The sequence below is a fragment of the Gymnoscopelus microlampas genome (assembly GCF_963454915.1).
Source record: "Gymnoscopelus microlampas genome assembly, chromosome: 5".
NCBI lineage: Eukaryota > Metazoa > Chordata > Actinopteri > Myctophiformes > Myctophidae > Gymnoscopelus > Gymnoscopelus microlampas.
Window position 1 is genome coordinate 17369622 of NC_139942.1, and position 16845 is coordinate 17386466.

The 16845-nt window shown below is 41.9% G+C and overlaps 1 protein-coding gene across 1 annotated transcript; it reads right to left on the reverse strand.

Annotated features, from left to right (window-relative positions):
* Window positions 1-11606: 11606 nt before the first annotated feature.
* LOC311044967 (neuromedin-U receptor 1-like) lies at window positions 11607-16507 on the reverse strand (the record flags this gene model as incomplete). The annotated part of the gene is made up of 4 exons (XM_084056776.1): window positions 11607-11905; window positions 13254-13487; window positions 15223-15613; window positions 16148-16507. 4 exons carry the CDS (start codon window positions 16505-16507, stop codon window positions 11607-11609), a joined length of 1284 nt encoding a protein of 427 aa, XP_083912902.1.
* Window positions 16508-16845: the final 338 nt, after the last annotated feature.

The window sequence follows — 16845 nt, forward strand, 5'->3', positions numbered from 1 at the left end:
CAGAAAATACCTTAGCAATGACCAAACAGAGCAGCTTAATGTGGACCACCCCAAACATAGCCTATATTTACAGCTTATTTCTGTGTTTTTTGTGCTCGAGTATTTCACAAGTAGTGCTATTATCATTTTAAATGTGGCGTCATAAAAGATAAGTGTAATTAAGCAGAGGAGCCATAATACGTTCTTGAAATATACCAGCATAATTAACTTCACACCCGATAGCAGAAGATAAAATGAATCCCTGCCAGTGACAATTGGCTTCACAATTTACTAAGGGAAATTACTCTTTTTATTCAAGTTTCTTCCATGAGAAAGGGCATTTAATAGTTCCAGAGATTATACTTTTCTTTCGTGCATATTAGCAAAACAATTCCTGTGGCATTGTTAAAGGGGGTAGTACCATAGTGTGACATACATATGGCCTATTTATCCTCCGTTCTTTTTATTTTGTTTTGCTCTGTTAATTACCAACACATGATGGTGCACTTTGGCTGAACTGTAAGCTTGTCTTCACATGACCCTCAAATCATCACCACTTTAAAGAATAATATTTCCTTTTCTAGATAATTGCCTCTTTCTGCTTTTAATTGCTTCTTGTATTCCTATGCTGCCCGACGTAGCCGTTTCCATTCTTACTATTCTTGTCACATTAAAGACAAAATATGGCTTCATGCTGCTGTACTAATGTACGCTAACCAGGTGGTGTTCTGTGGCTTATCTGTAATGCTACACACAGGGATGTTTGAATCTGTCATTCCTTGCATTATACAAACGACTGAGTCTGAACAACCATCATTGTGATGGAACTCAGGTGTAAGAACCATGTCTACGTATCGTCTCTGTCGAGTGGAAACCTCATATGTCCAAAACTGTTACTTTTCAGGATTCAACTTCAAAAACAGCAAAAGTATCAGATCCACAAGCTCAAAACGCGAGCTTGCAGATCTGGTAGCTACTTTTGATACTTTTGTGTGACGCTATAGTATGCTCAAGTAGGACGTTAATTTGCGGGAAAAAACACATAAAGTTCAAATATGGATATAGCAATGATATAGATCAGAGGCAAGTAGGCTACAAACACACATTGTAGGGCAATTGTTCTCAAAGTGGGGTCCGTAGGCCCCAAGGGGTCCTTGAGGAATTTCCAGGGGGTTCCCAACCAAATGACTTAATATAGCATCAAAACCAGTTTAACACACTATCACACAAACAATATTTTCCTGAAGCATCCACAATGATTCATAACAAATCAAGTATTGTACAATTTGCGCTGCTAGATAAACTATCCTGAGACTCAAATCTACATTATACTGTAAGTATTGTAAGTAAAAACAAACTGTAGCAACGAGTTATGTAGGAAGTATCACAGTGCAATCCATGATATATAGATAAATAGATTATACATTTAGGCATATTAAGGGAGCAGTGTTGGGAAGTAACTAAAGTAATATGTAACTTAAAGTAATATTATTACCTTTTCCCAGTAACTAGTAACGTAACTAATTACTTTCACGTTTTGAGTAATAATATTACCTTTACTTTTTTTCAAAAAGTAACTTATTACTTTTTTTTCACGAGCCTCGGTGGTACTCTGGGTTTGAGTGTGTTTATTTGATCCTGTGTTGTTTTTGGTCCATTGATATAATGATAGACTGGTTGGGATCGAGTTGCTATGCAGGCTGCTTGCTGATCCGGTCTAGAGTGGATACGGAAACGTTGCGCACTTGTCTGTGTGAATTATTATCAGCTGCGGAAGGGCGGGCCGCCCTTAAACCGGAACAAACAGTGTTGCCATGTCTGCTTATTATAAGCGACTTGTTAACCGATGAAGATGCGCCGTAAGCTTGTAGGTCGGCTATTTTCTATCTATATCTATATCTATTCTATATTTCTATATTTCTATATTATATATACAATTTGAATCCTGCGCCATGTCGGTTGTCTGTATGTATGTATGTAGCCAGTGTGACGTAATCTGACATCACGCCAGTGTGACGTAATCTCACGACAGCATGACATCACGCATGACATCACATCCTACCTATAAATTCTAGGATGCCGTCAGATCGCACCAGTTCGACGGCTTCCATAGTGGGTTTTGGTCATTGGAGAGGTGATGCACGTCACCTCTTTCTGAAGTGGGTACTTTCAAAGCCTGCCGTGGATTTAGGAGAGCACAAAACTCTCTCTCACACTGTGAGGTGCCTGTAAGGTGGCATTGCAAAGTGAACGACGCGTCACGCTAGACGGCCCGAACTTCTAGTATATATATAATATAGGTCACTGACTGTTTGACGTCTGTTTTCTGTCTGACGCAGATTGTGTCTCATGATGAGCCCAGGTGTTTGAATTTGAATATTTTATTAGGCAAAAAATACATTCAATACATTTAAAATACTTGTTTCCATTGAGGTCCTTAGTATTCAATTCATAGTCGTCAAATGGTTTTCATTTAGTCTGTAAGTTATGAATTCATACACTGTAAAAGTCTTAGTGTTAATATAATTCAAATCAGGGCCGGCCCTAGGACTTTCGTGGCCCTAAGCAAGATTTTTTTGGGTGGCCCCCCTCCCCAAACGCCCCCATTATAAAATCATTGTCATTTTTTTATTGCATACTAAAATAATAACACTAGTTGTTGGATAGGAGATACATGACATAATTACAATATGAAAGTAAAAAAAAAAAAAAAAAACATTTTTTTTTTTTTTGTGGCCCCCTAGTGGTTGTGGCCCTAAGCGACCGCTTATATTGCTTATGGCAGCGGCCGGCCCTGATTCAAATGAGTGTACAATGAGGATTTTACAATGTAGGCTGCAGAAAAGAGAAAAAAAACAACTGCTAACGTTGAAAATGCAAAGTCAGACTTTTGGGGAGAAAGGATGCAAATTACTGGGGGCGAGAAAAAAAAAGTAACTAAAGTAATAAGTAACTAGGTACTTTTGGCAGGGAGTAATAAGTAAAGTAACTACATTACTTTTTAAACAAGTAATATGTAATAAGTAACATATTACTATGTTTTAGTAACTATCCCAACACTGTAAGGGAGACATATAGGACCCATGGACATTACACCTAACCAGATTCATTGTATAAATGAATGCCCCATATCTCGCTGAACATCTCGCTGAACCACAAGGATATATAGAGCTGAGAATATTGCTGGTGTGCTTAACAAGCAGCATTGGGGCCTGGTGGAGATTCATTAAGCTTTACTACTAATTCACTTGTTCAGTCAACCATACTGTGTAGCTGTGAATAGCTCAGCTACCGTTAACAAGGTGTTTCCTTCAGTAAAAGCAATCAAACACGTTGTGTTTGGTGTATAGTGGCACTTCCTCATGGGACAATTCATTTAAATCTGTCTCAGAGAGCATTGGTTGCTCAGCACTATAGGAACTAAGAACATGCTGCTGTCACAGAGAGAAAAAAGACAACAAGATGTTGAATTATTATATATTATTATTATATTATTCTTCTCACAACACAAAGGAGGTTGTTTTTTGGTTCCCTGTTCAAAAAGTTTGACAGAGATGATATTATAGACATACTAAGAAGAGTGCAGCGACAGCACAATTGAGAAGTTGCGCTGGGATTCCACAGTCCCGTAACCTTCCCGGACCGTTTTTTATCTTTGCCGAGTCTTTGCCAACATCATCATTCACATGTTGGTGTCATCAACCTGTCACTGAGCTGTTTAATGCACTGGCACTGCTAACGTGACCTCGGCGACAGTGGGAGAATGATATACAGTACAGCATAAACAAAATATCCTGTATCAAATGCACAAGTATGCAGATACTGAATAATTTAAAGGTATACAGTAGGACAACGGATACGGGACAACTTTTCATATTTACATACTAGTCCACCTAAACGGCAACATAATTTTCTTCGTTTTCATGCAGTTATATGTATATGACTTAAAATCTGAAATTTTGAAATGATGACCCTATTGCAGAAAGGAACTGTGCAGTGATTACATCGAGAGTGGAGGAAGCTGCTAGATGTAGCCTACTGTATTCCAAACCAGATATATTTGCAATGCTCTGGAAGCCTCTCTACTGTAAAAGGTTAAGTTAAATGTATATTGATAGATATCGTTGCTGTCGGGCAGAAACCTCTTGTCTCCATATTTTAACCTTTTGTTTTTTTTTGCAAATCAATGCCCTACTTGATCATACTACAGCGTGACACGAAAGTTTCAAAAGCATAGCAGATCTGCAAGCTCAAAACGTGTCTCTTTGCGTGGCGTTTCCTGCAGGAATGTGTTGCATATTGTGTGCTTTGCTATTTTATACTTTTGAAACAAAAGAGTTAAATTTACCCCCCCCCCCCCCCCCCCCCCCCATAATCTTTATTTAAATTGATTATCGGTAACTTTTTATAATTGATTAAATCCATCGGTGCGATAAGCTGTTGCACCCCCTTTCAAATGAATATAAAGTGAAAGTTAGGGTATTGGCTTTATTTGGGTAAAATAAGTGTTAAATATCTCTATATTCTGATAGTACTCATTGTTGCTATATAGTGTTTGTTCAGTAACAGGAGTCAAAACAGAACATGCATTTTCAGGTCAGGATACCAATTTTGTCCAATCAGAATAGATAACTCAGACAGGATACAGATTAAACAGGTGAAATTGGAGGATAACACAAATGAGCAGACAAAAATTGGAACTGAAAAAAAGTAAGCTGATAAATGGGTACTCTCTCCTGATTGGCTGAGAATGTGTCACCTTCTTGACAATGTATTTTCTGTTTATTAAAGAGCTGGAGAGACAAGGAGACTCCTGTGACTGAAGAAAACACTCTATAGCAATGATTACTAATCGGAAAATAGTAATCATTGCGTCAATTAGTAATCAATATTAACAATGCTAACTGGAAAAAAACATATTTTTTCCCAATGTCCAATTCTGCCACGGACATAATAAACGTTCTTTAAACTGTTCTTTATCACCCGCAGTGACCATTTTCACTGTACCTCACCCGGATACGGAAATAACGTCAATCCAAGATTTCTGTTTCCGTCCGCTTCCTGTTTAACTCTGCTGAAAACTGCTGCTACAGGAGAAGGGAATGTCGCAGATGGAATATTTTTTCTCTGGGTGACACACATACGTACCCTGTGTGTTTACCAACAGTCGGACACGCGATCATAAGGGATGTACATTTTCTGTGGCGAGCTGAAAAAGTAAGAGAACCGTGCATCTTTGACCAGAAATGACGCGTTCACATGGGGCTGCATGAGAAGTAGACAAGCCGATTGGAATGTTTAGCGTGTGTGTTTACACTGGACATGCGTACACTGGCCATGCGATCATAATGAATATCATTTTTTTGTGACCTGTTGAAAGTTAAAAACAAAACGAAAATTGCTGGCAGTGGGGCAAACACAGCCAGAAATAAATCTGGCAGTGAATGAGTTAATACAAAATAACTTATACTATTGGGGCGGTTGTATTTTGTCTCCCTGCTCTTCTATTGAGACATTTAGATCGTGTCAAAGGTCATGTATGAATCTGACATGAATTTTGACCTGAAGGTCAAGATTCAATTTATCCCCGGAGCAAGCAGGCCGGCTCTATTAGCTCAATGATAAACTTAAGCAGGAAACTGGGTTCAAATCCGGGGTAGAAGAGGAAAGTTACACAGCTTTAACCTTTCAACAAAAAACGTTTTGTTTTAACCAAAAAATATCACTTACCACTACCTTGAAGTCCAAAGAGTCCTCCTAGCGTAACAGAGTAGCCCTGTCAGCGCATGTAAGCCCAATATCTCCCCATTGTGTGAGCCGTTGATGTTTGGGTTCCCATGCTGACCCGGGGGTTGAGTCCTGGGAGTCGTACAAACAGCCATCCAAAAGAGCAGGGCAACATTCGTGCAGGTGACATACTGTACAGCACTGGTTCTCTTGTTGGGGGGGAGCAAATTATTGCTACAATTTATTTTGCACAGAATTAAATTACCAGGAGGGGCGGCCATAGCTGAATGGTTAGTGAGCCTGCCTAGGGAGCCAGAGGCCCTGGTTGTCCCAGGTTCGATTCCAGGCCAGGTCAGCATCGATGAAATGAAATTTGTCCCTGAGCAAGACTCTTAACCCCTAATTGCTCACAGGTTCTCATTGGAAACAAGACCGCAAGGACTTTCATGAACAACCTGTTAAAAGGAATTATCCTTAACCACTGAAGACTGAGGACAGATTGTGGTCCCATGAGATAACAAAAGGGGGTCCATCGCCTAATTCCTAATACCGGGGGTCCTGGAAATGAATAAATAAAAGAGTTGAGGATCACTGCTGTACATTGAAGCCGGATTGGTGTTGATTAAAACGCTCTGTGCTGAAGCTTGGCGGGGGGGGGAGATGAAAGCACTTCAAAGATGAGAGTAGTCTGTGTCCAGCAGCATGGAGATCAGTTCAGAGATGTTATTCTCCTCTCCTCCTCCACCTCCTCCTCCCGGCTGTCCATGCACAGGCTTTAGAAGTAGGCCAACGACAGTGAATCTGCCGGGCCTCATCATTGCCTTGCTTTCATGTTGCCTCCCCACAGCACAGCAGCAAACCAGAGCAGCGCTGGACTCACAAACATACAGCGTTGCTGTCGGGCAGAAACCTCTTATCTCTTTGTGTTTTTTTGTGGTTTATTTTTTCGTAAATCAACGCCCTACTTGATCATACTACAGCGTCACACAAAAACCTCAAAAGTAGCAGATCTGGAAAATCTGGATACGTTTGCTACTTTTCAATTTGAATCCTGAAAAGTCACAGTTTTGGACACAATGAGGTTTCCAACCGACAGTGACGATATTAGTGTGAGTGTCTATATCACTATAGTAGCCTATGTTTGTGATATGTATAGCGGACGGTCATCAAACAACTGACATTTGCATGTCTGTACCCAGGAGAGTCAGGGTTTGCACTGCTCACCTGTGGGCTACTAAATATTCAAAGAAGAAATGAAGTCTGCACACTGGTAATCATGCAAAAGCTCTGCAGTATATTGTATCGTTGTTTTCTTTTTCATGCTACTAAATATTCTACCCACGTAAAATCTCCGAACTCTGCTCATTTTATTCTTTGTTGAAATGGGTGAATGTCATGTACAGTAAATCAAGTATAGGATTCTTTTTGTATTTCAGGATTTAAGATTCAACATTTAAAGTGCACAAAAGTAAACAACATTGCAGCAGAAATAACAATACAAAAATAAAGAATAGTATATAGTAAGAAATAAGATGGCAAGGTATACATTAATGGTGCTTGAAGGTGCTGTGTACATGATTCCTACTACTAAATATTAACCATCTGTGTATAGGTGTGCCCTACGTGCACATTCATATATAGCCTACATTGTTGCCCTATTATTGCATTTTACTTAGCCCTAAATCCCCAGAGCATTGCCTCAATACACAATAGAATGCACCAAGGTGTGTTGTGGGAATGTATGGTCTCGGGTCATTATACAAGGAAGGCCATACGACACCTAAGGAGGGGAAAGCGAGGAACAATCCAAGCTGTGTACAGCAAGGACGGGACTCTGCTGACGTCAAGTGAGGAAGTCGTAGGGCGGTGGAAGGAACACTTTGAGGAACTCCTATACCCAATGACATCAGACCCACCCTCCCCGACAGGAGCAGAGCCTGAGCGCCATGTCACCTATCCTGTTTGTGATATTCATGGACAGGAGCTCGAGGCGAAGTCGTGGAAGTCGACGCTACTCCTTTGCTCGGAAAGGAGCCAGCTACTCCTCCCACTGTTTTTTTCCCCAATTTAGTGCCATATGTCAAAATGACCGGCTTGAACGGGAATCGTGCGCTTGTATTTTGCTAAGAGATTGGTTAAATAGTTTAATTGATATTGATTTATTAGTGCATTAAATTTCCCCATACACTTTAATGGGAAAATGAAAAAACTCCCATTCAAATATTTTTTTTTCTCGGAAACGGTAAGGGCTAGAGTTACAAGACTTTGAGGGAAGGTTCATAATTTAGTCCAAAATTATCAAAAAAATTATTACACCAGTCGGCCTCATGGTGGCGCTATAACAGCCCCCTTTACGTTTTGGCCTATAACTCTTGAACCGTAGGTCGAAAAATCAAAATGTCTTTTTCGCTGGATTCCTTGGGTCACAACGCATCTCCCCATATAGGCCACGCCTATTTGCGTCAGGATAGATTTTCTGCCATTTTGAATTTTCTTCAAAACACACTTTTTGCTCCTTTTCCTACAATTTTTTTCCAAATCTCACAAAAATCGGTACACGGGATCTATGGACCCATGCGATAAACCTATCCAAACGGCATTTTGATAGTCCTTACCGTTCGTCTGTAATTGTCTTCCAAAGTTAGTGGGAGGAGCCCGTTTTACCAAAAATGCCAAAAACGAAACGACCAATCGATCCCAAATTTGAATCACATGTCGAGGGTGGTTTACTCAACGAATCCCCAAAAGCATTTCCACTTTGATCCATAGGGGGCGCCACAAATGCGCAAAAAGTAACCGTTTGATGCAAAAACATTATTTCGGGGTGGATCGATCCTCTCAAAATGAAACGCAAGTGATCTCATGAGAGACGTGACAATGTAATTGGCGCAGCGTCCGACAGTATTCCTCCTGGCGTATTCCTCGAGTCCCGGCGGCCGCAGTCCACGACCGGCGTCGGCACAACCACACTTTGCAATTGCCCTGAATTGCGACGCGTCTAGTTGTTACTTGTTCTTGCTATTCCAGCATAATTGCATTTTGTGCCGGGCGTTTTTGCTTGTTTTGAGGTATCATACAAGAATATGAGTCCTCAAGCAGCTTTATAAAGAGTGGTGACAGGTTGTTTTTAGTCAATATTCAGCTATTTACATGTTGTATTTAGACCAGGTGTCAACAGGGGGTCCGGGAACCCTAGGGGGTCCTCAGAGTTACTACAGAGGGGCCACCAAATCTCTGTGTAATAGGTACTTCTTTTTTACATTAACCACTTGAACCCTAGCATCCCTATTCTGAGGAGAACATTAGCCAAAACAAAAAAGAAATAGCAGATCTACAAGATCGGCTATTTTCGGCATGAGAGTTTTGCAGAGGTAACAAAAAAGAGCAGACAAGTACAGAGCCAACGGCATTGAGGGTTTAAGTGGTTGAAAGGCTGAAAATGCACATTAACATGAATCCATCATATAGAACAGATTAACAAAAAACAAACAAAAAGCAAAACATTAATTTACACAACACTGATGAACAAATGTTTTGAATCTGTGACAATATGTAGTGGGGGCGGGTCCCTGCTTCATCTCTCTCACAGATAAGGGGTCCTTGGCCTGAACATTTTTGAGGACCCCGGTTTTAGACTATCAATGTTAAAATAGTGAGTGATCTGCAGAAGCCTGCTGTTTCAAGAAAACCTTAGAAATTCATAGTTGCAAGCTATCCGGAGAATTCCGAATACCAAAATAACTGTGTGCCTAATTGGGAGGATTGGGTCTATTGCCACCTTTGAATTGTCATTCAAAAGGAGAACGGCGGAGTACAATTATATTAATGAACAGAAATACACAATATTCTCAGAGGCATTGGGAGAAAATGATTCAATACATTTGCATTCAAAATCATCTCTGAAAGAGTAGCCTGTTGGTCATATGACAAGCAATCGTTTCTCTCTCTCCTTTTTATTGTGATAATATGGACATGAGCGAGAAAAAATAATGAACTCATTTCACTAGGCCTAGTTACTTTTAATTAGACACAAGCCCCCAGGAGAACATTAACAATGAATATTAACACTGTAATTATGTACTTGTATGCACCCTTTCAAAAACATCAAAGCAATTAACAACAAAAAAAGCCATAATGACAATAGTAGCAAGATTGTACAATATTTTATAATCAGCGTAGCCATCAGTTAAGAAATATGCTTTATGCTATTTTTACAGCTGTAAATTGTTTCAAACTATATACAAATAAATACATAATGTTTTATTACGCAGTGAAAAGACATGGCATATGCATTAGGACAGTGGTTCCCAGGGGTCCTTGGGGGGGTCCCAGGGGGCCCCCAGCATAATTAGTTAATATAGCATCACCCGTCCCAGGAACAAAATATTTTGTAAATCATATCATTTTGGGGGTCCAGGACATGAAAAAGTTTGAGAACCACTGAATTAGGAGATAATGTGATTTTACCAGAAGCCACTTGGCAAATTATAAGTGCACATCATTATTTGATTTTCTCACAACTGACAGACATGATCCAACAGTCATAACCAAGGGGCTAGCATCCGGTTTCTAAATTGAGTCCATATAGGAAGTGACAGTTCATATGAATGGCCACTAGTTTTGCTATTTCCCCCATGCTGGCTGCAGGAGCAATAACTCTCTATTCAAGCGAACTGTTTTTTGGCCAGACACTACACTTGATTTTATTACCTTAATAACCATTGTCTTAAATACTTTAAGCTTTCATTCGCTAGTTTAAAGTATTCTTTCAATTACCATGATATGCGTTTAGTAAATTATGGTCCCATTAAATTAAAAAGAAATATGATAAAGAAGGGTATGATTCTAGAGCTTCTACTGGTTCTACCGAGTGAAGACCCGCCCTCGCTGCGCTGGCAGCCAATAGCAGTCGTTTACGGTTTGTTTTTGGGACTGGGAGTTCAAAGATGGCGGATTTGAATTCCGAAAAAGTGGCTTCAAAACGGTCTGCAGAAACCAATGGGGCTTGCTTTGTCCATTTTTCTTTTTACAGTCTATGGTCGTAAATAGTCCCACAACAGGATCATCTTTTTCTCAGGACTCAAACTCTATGACAAGATTAAGCCTGATTTATACTTTTTTGTACAACTGTGTCACACACCAAAAATAGCTGATCTACAAGCTCACGGTGAATTTGTAGAACTGCTATTTTCGGTGCGAGACGCCAATGTACCACGTATAACATAAATTAGGTATTAGGGTTGCACAATGTGTTGGCCAGTGGTTCTCAAACATTTTCATGCCAAGGACCCCCAAATTTATGTATATTTGGCCACGGACCCTTATCTGAAAATACTTTGTGCCAGCCTAACCCTATAAGAGAAGATTTGTCAACATTTATTAAAAAAAAGAACAAATTAATTGCAGATCAACAAACCCACAACGTGACACATTGCGAGCTTGTAGATCTGCTATATTCAAATAATTGAAAAAGAAAAATTGGGCTTTTGTTTAAACTGTTCCTCATTTTGTTGGGGACCCCTGGGGGTCCCCGGACCCCACTTTATGAACCAGTGGTGTAGGCTGTGAAGGGGTATCCCCATCTCTCTTTAGAAAAAAATCCATTTCCCCCCCAATAAAGAAAAATAAATAAAAAAAGTAAAAAAAAACACAGCCTCCTCACGTATTAGATTAGAAAGAGAATATCAGTCACTTGAACCAAGGATGTGTGTTTTCAATAAATCTGTCAGGTTTGAAGTTACAATGGGGGGTTTGTATAGGAAGGGGGCGTGTCTGCTAAAATTTATATCAAATATCTAAATACCGAATCAAGCAACTTCATAACTGTCTGGGGGGTGCTCACAAAAGCCAGAGAAGACGTTAAAAATAACCCCAAACATGTTTGAAAGTGAAATGTCCCTTTACCTCTGGGTTCTGTCGTGTGGCGTTCTCTCGCACAGGGTCACCTGGGCGCTCGGCGACGCCGCAGGGGTCATGCAGGTGACCTGTCTGAACATATCCCGGAACCTGGTGGACATGAGGGTGTAGAGGATGGGGTTGACGGCGGAGCTGAGGTAGAAGCACACGCCGGAGGCGATGTGGACGCACTCGAAGAGCCGGACGTGCCGCATGGACCACGGGTCGATGACGATGTAGCTGTACAGCAGGCGGTCCACGTGGAACGGAGCCCAGCACAGGCCGAACACGACGACCAGTACGCCTGGCAGGAAAAAAACAGGGGTTGGTGGGGACACGGTCAGACACACAGGCTGCATGGTTGGTGGCATGATTACAATGTTGAGAAAGAATACGTCTTTGCTGTCGGGCAGAATATCTCCATATTCTAACTTTTGGGTTTTTTTCCCCGTAAATTAACGCCCTACTTTATCATAGTACAGCGTCGCTCACTTAGATCCACAAGCTCCAAACGTGACGCGAAGCTTGCAGATTTGCTACTTTTGATCTTTTTTTTATTTGAATCCTGAAAAATTAAAGTTTTGTACATCCAGAGGTTTCCACCCGACAGCAACGAAGTTGAGAAAAAGGTATGCTGTAGGCAGGCACCACCAGGCAAACGTAGTCCTTTATGAAGGTACAAAGAGAAGTCCGGCGCGCTTCAACCAGTTGAAGTCAGAAGGGCTCGTTGGTGCTCAACAGGGACAACTTGAACCAGCGAGGATAATACCTGGGCACTTCAGACGTTTGTTTGACTCTGAGGAAGACGCAAGTCGAAACGTAATGTCACCCCTGTAAAATAATAAATACGTGCAGACCAGTCCAGTGCTCCAGTATTTTATTTGGGTAGTCTCTCCTGAAGTGCCCAGGTATTATTCTTCTGGTAGGCCTACATGAGTAACTCACGCACGCATGCACGCGCACACACACACACGCACACACACACGTATGCACGCACGCACAGCCACGAGCAGACAGTTTAACCACTTAAAGACCAGCTGTAATGGCTTTTCGTGACCATATTGTGATGTATTTGGTAGTCAAACAGGGGCTGGGCACGTTTCAGCCAATCACAGTCAGCGAGGGCGGCGGTGTTGGACCACCAGAGTTTTCCAACCTCCACACAGTGTGCAGTTGAACAAATCAAGTGTCTGTTAGTACTGCATTGCCTATTTCTTACCGTTGACTTTTAGGGAAGTTTGCTATTAAAAGAAAACAACTCAATTTTCTTTGGCATTTATTGCTAACTCTGTCCCCACTAGACATATGCTCTAAAAGTGTTACGTTTTTTTCTTCATTTAAGCGTTAATAAAAAAAGAAAACTTGACATAACATGCCCAAAATAGGGACACCAGGGTTAAACTGTGTTTGATTTTCCTTAACAAAAAAAAGGTTAATGTGCTTAAACTATGTTTATATTCTGCTTAGCAAAATATAAAAAAAGGTTAATGTGGTTAAACTATGTTAGATTTTCCTTGGCAAAAAAAAGGTTAATGTGGTTAAACTATGTTAGATTTTCCTTGGCAAAAAAAAAGGTTAATGTGGTTAAACTGTGTTTGATTTTCTTTAGCGAAAAAAAAAAAAAAGTCAATTGCAATGGCATCATATCTTACACAGCATTTTGGTGACCTGGCGGTTTCTCGTCCTCTGCTGCTGCCTGTGTGCGGAGGAGAGGCCGTCCCTGACGACGCCGGGCCTGGACTCAACCATGGTGATGACACGCTCCCTGTGCAGCCGCAGCCCAATGAGCAGGTACAGCACGCTGATCAACAGCATCGGCAGCAGGAAGAAGAACAGCGTGGAGATCAGGGCGATCAGGTGGTACATCCAGGATGGTCTCACCAGAGCTATAGACAGTATGTTGTGAAAACACAGTGGTTGATTTTGACAGCAATTTTCGATTTAGTTTTAGTCATAGTCTTTTGGATAAAAATCCATTTAGTTTTAGTCATATTTTAGTCAGTTTTAGTTTTAGTCTAGTTTTAGTCGACTAAATATAAGATTATAATCAACAAAATCTACAGTTGATCGTAATGGCTGATTTTACACTGCATTGCACGCTGAAAATAGCCGATCTACAAGCTCACAGCGCGTCGCAGCGCGCCGCGCTGTGAGCTTGTAGATCGGCTATTTTCAGAGTGCGACAGCGCAACCAAATATAAAATGACTTGTCTTACTTGTTATTTTTACTGGATCTCTTCTCCACTAGTCCCTCCCTAACATTTTGGCTAGTTTTTATTTGTTGACGAAATTGTCAATATACTTAGTCTTGGTTTATACATCATAGCTTAGTTTTTATTTCGTGTTTATTTAGTTTTCGTCAGTGAAAAAAGGCGAACATTTTTCGTCATAGTTTTAGTCGACAAAATCAACACTGTTGCAACGATGAGATATTGAAGCACTACATCAGGGGTCCTCAACAACAAATCTTGAAGGTCCACAAATCCGTTTTTGAATAAGGCTAGGGTCCGCACATGCACGCGCGCGCATGTGCCCCCCGCGCGCGCGAAAATAACTATATTCCCAGGGTCCACAGAGAGGTGCCCCGCGGTCCGGAAACGGACCGCGGTCCGCCTGTTGAGGACCCCTGCACTACATTGTTCTCTTTCCACTCTATTTATGTGACTATTTACCGTTGTTATTTGTTGACTATAGGTTTCATGATGTCTTCATTGATTTGGCAGTGGATAACAGTGTCTGCCATAACTGTAATTGTTGTGGGGAGTTATCGTTTTTTGTTGCGGTTGGCTGTATCAACTAAACAATATGCATGAGGTTTGGCTGGAGTTCGGGGTCTGCAGGCAGTAATATGTGGCTCTATGGTTGGGGTCCGTGCCATGTCATTAAAAAACCCATTTCAGTGTGTGTTAGTGCTACATAGTTAAATGTTATATTTCATTATTTTATCATTTTATTTTATATTTCTTTATTTTGCTAAAGTACCTGTCCTCTGCGTGGCAGAGCGCCTTTGGAACAGACTCCTCGTTGCAGTTAGAACTGCAGATTCACTCCCAATGTTCCGCCGTAATCTGAAAACTCGCCTCTTCAGACTCTCTCTCAGAATTTTGATTGTATGTTATATAGACAGATGCTATAGATTCATTTGTTGACCTGGTATCCTATAGTTTCTATAATGTTTTTTTTATATTATAATGTTTAGACTGATGCTAGGTTCTTGGTTTACCTATGATCCTATATTATTGAGGCACTATATGAGTATGTGTTTACCTACTGCAAGTCGTTCCGGATCAAGAGCGTCTGCTAAACTAAATTGATGTGGGAGAGTTGGCTGTGTTCAGGGGAGAGAAGCCAGGGGGAGGTTGATCTTTGTTGCTGTACTTGTATCTTATTCTTATGCCAGCGAGGGTGTTGAACGGGGGGGGGTTGTAGGACAGAAGCACTACATCCTCTCGTCGGGGCTCCTCACTGGCAGTTGAGCCAGTAGAGTAACACCAGTGGCAACATAGAAATGTGTGTGGGGGTGTTAATTGGCATAAAGAATAAAATGTGAGGAAAAAAGGGGAACAAATTATTAGCTACTATAAAAAATAAAATGAAAATAAAGTCACATTTCATACGTACTACACATGGCAGACTGGGGGAATTCTCGTCCAAACCGCGGGGCCAGCACCACCACCCCATGGAGGCTGGTGTTGGGCACAGCACACAGCATGGACAGCACCCAGAGCGCCAGGATGACCCGCTTGGCGTGGGAGCGCGTGGTCGTGCGTTTGACCTTGAGCGGGTGCAGCACCGCCACGTAGCGCTCCGCGCTGAGCGCCGTGACGTTGAGGACCGAAGCGAAGCAGACGGTCTCCAGCAGGAAGGTTTTGAAGTAGCAGCCCTCCTCGCCCAGCAGGAAGGGGTAGTTCTGCCACAGCTCGTACAGCTCCATGGGCATGCCCAACAGCAGGACCAGCAGGTCGGACACGGCCAGGCTGAACAGGTAGTAGTTGGTGGGGGTTCGCATCACCTTAGGTAAGAGAAGACCTTATTGATTCAGTCGCCAAAGGCAGCACAGCAGTTATTAACCGCTTAAACCCTCTAGATGAGTGGAAGTCAACTCTTAACCACCAAATTCTCTAGTTTGAATATAGTCCAACCCCCCCCCCCCCCCCCCAGATTAGGCATGTTGGGGTTCAAGAGGTTAAGATAGAGTTACAGAGCAAGAACAAGAGCAAGTGGATACAGCATTGTAGGAAAAGACATCGTATGCAATGCAACACTATCAATAATTTACGACATTTACGATATACAGTGCAACTCTATACACCCTCAGCAGTGCTTGCATAGTGCAGGACAAAGTAAATACAAGAGAACGCATGTCAGATAGAGTCCTTACTGTGCTGAACAGTTGTTTTTCCGAGCAATTAGTCTACTGAACGAGCTGTGCCTCGGTACACTTCATAGCTAGTGGCACAAAGGACCGTTTAAGTCTATTGGTTGGCCCCTTGGGAGGATGAATCTCTCATTACCCCTCCTGCTGCTGAACCTTTCCCACAATCACCTTGTAACGCATGATGACGGCGCAGGTCAGAGCGTTGCCCAGGGCGCCCACCACGAAGATGGCGAGGAAGACGACGAAGACGGGGAGGAACACGGGGGACCGCGGGGGACCCAGGTACTTCGCCAGGTACTCCACTTCGCTCAGGCACATTTCGTCCAGGTCTTGAGCACTGGCGTTGGCCAGGATCCAGGACAGGTTCATGCCACACGCCACGGCTGCCTCGGGGCAGCCGAAGTCATCGTGCACCGCGGCGCCGCCGCTGTCTGAGGTGGTGGAGCGAGTCACGAAGGAGCAGTTCAACACAGACATGGCGGCTGATGAGGAGTAGTTAGATGGCTGCTGTAAGACGTGTTGATGCATTTTAGTGTAACAAATGAAAGGTCAAGTAATAATGCTGTGGTCAACAGAACATTGCCCAAATAACCTTGTTTGCACACAGCAAATCGTTTCTGTCGGGCAGAAACCTCTTATCTCCATATTCTAACTTTTTGTGTTGTTTCGTTAAATAATGCCCTACTTGATCATACTACAGCGTCACACAAAAGTGTCAAAAGAAGCAGATCTGCAAGCTCGAAACGTGGCACAAAGCGACACGTTTTGAAGTTACTACTTTTGCTGTTTTTGAATTTGAATCCTGAAAAGTAACAGTTTTGGACATATGAGGTTTCCACCTGACAGAGACAAAGTGAAAACAGTGA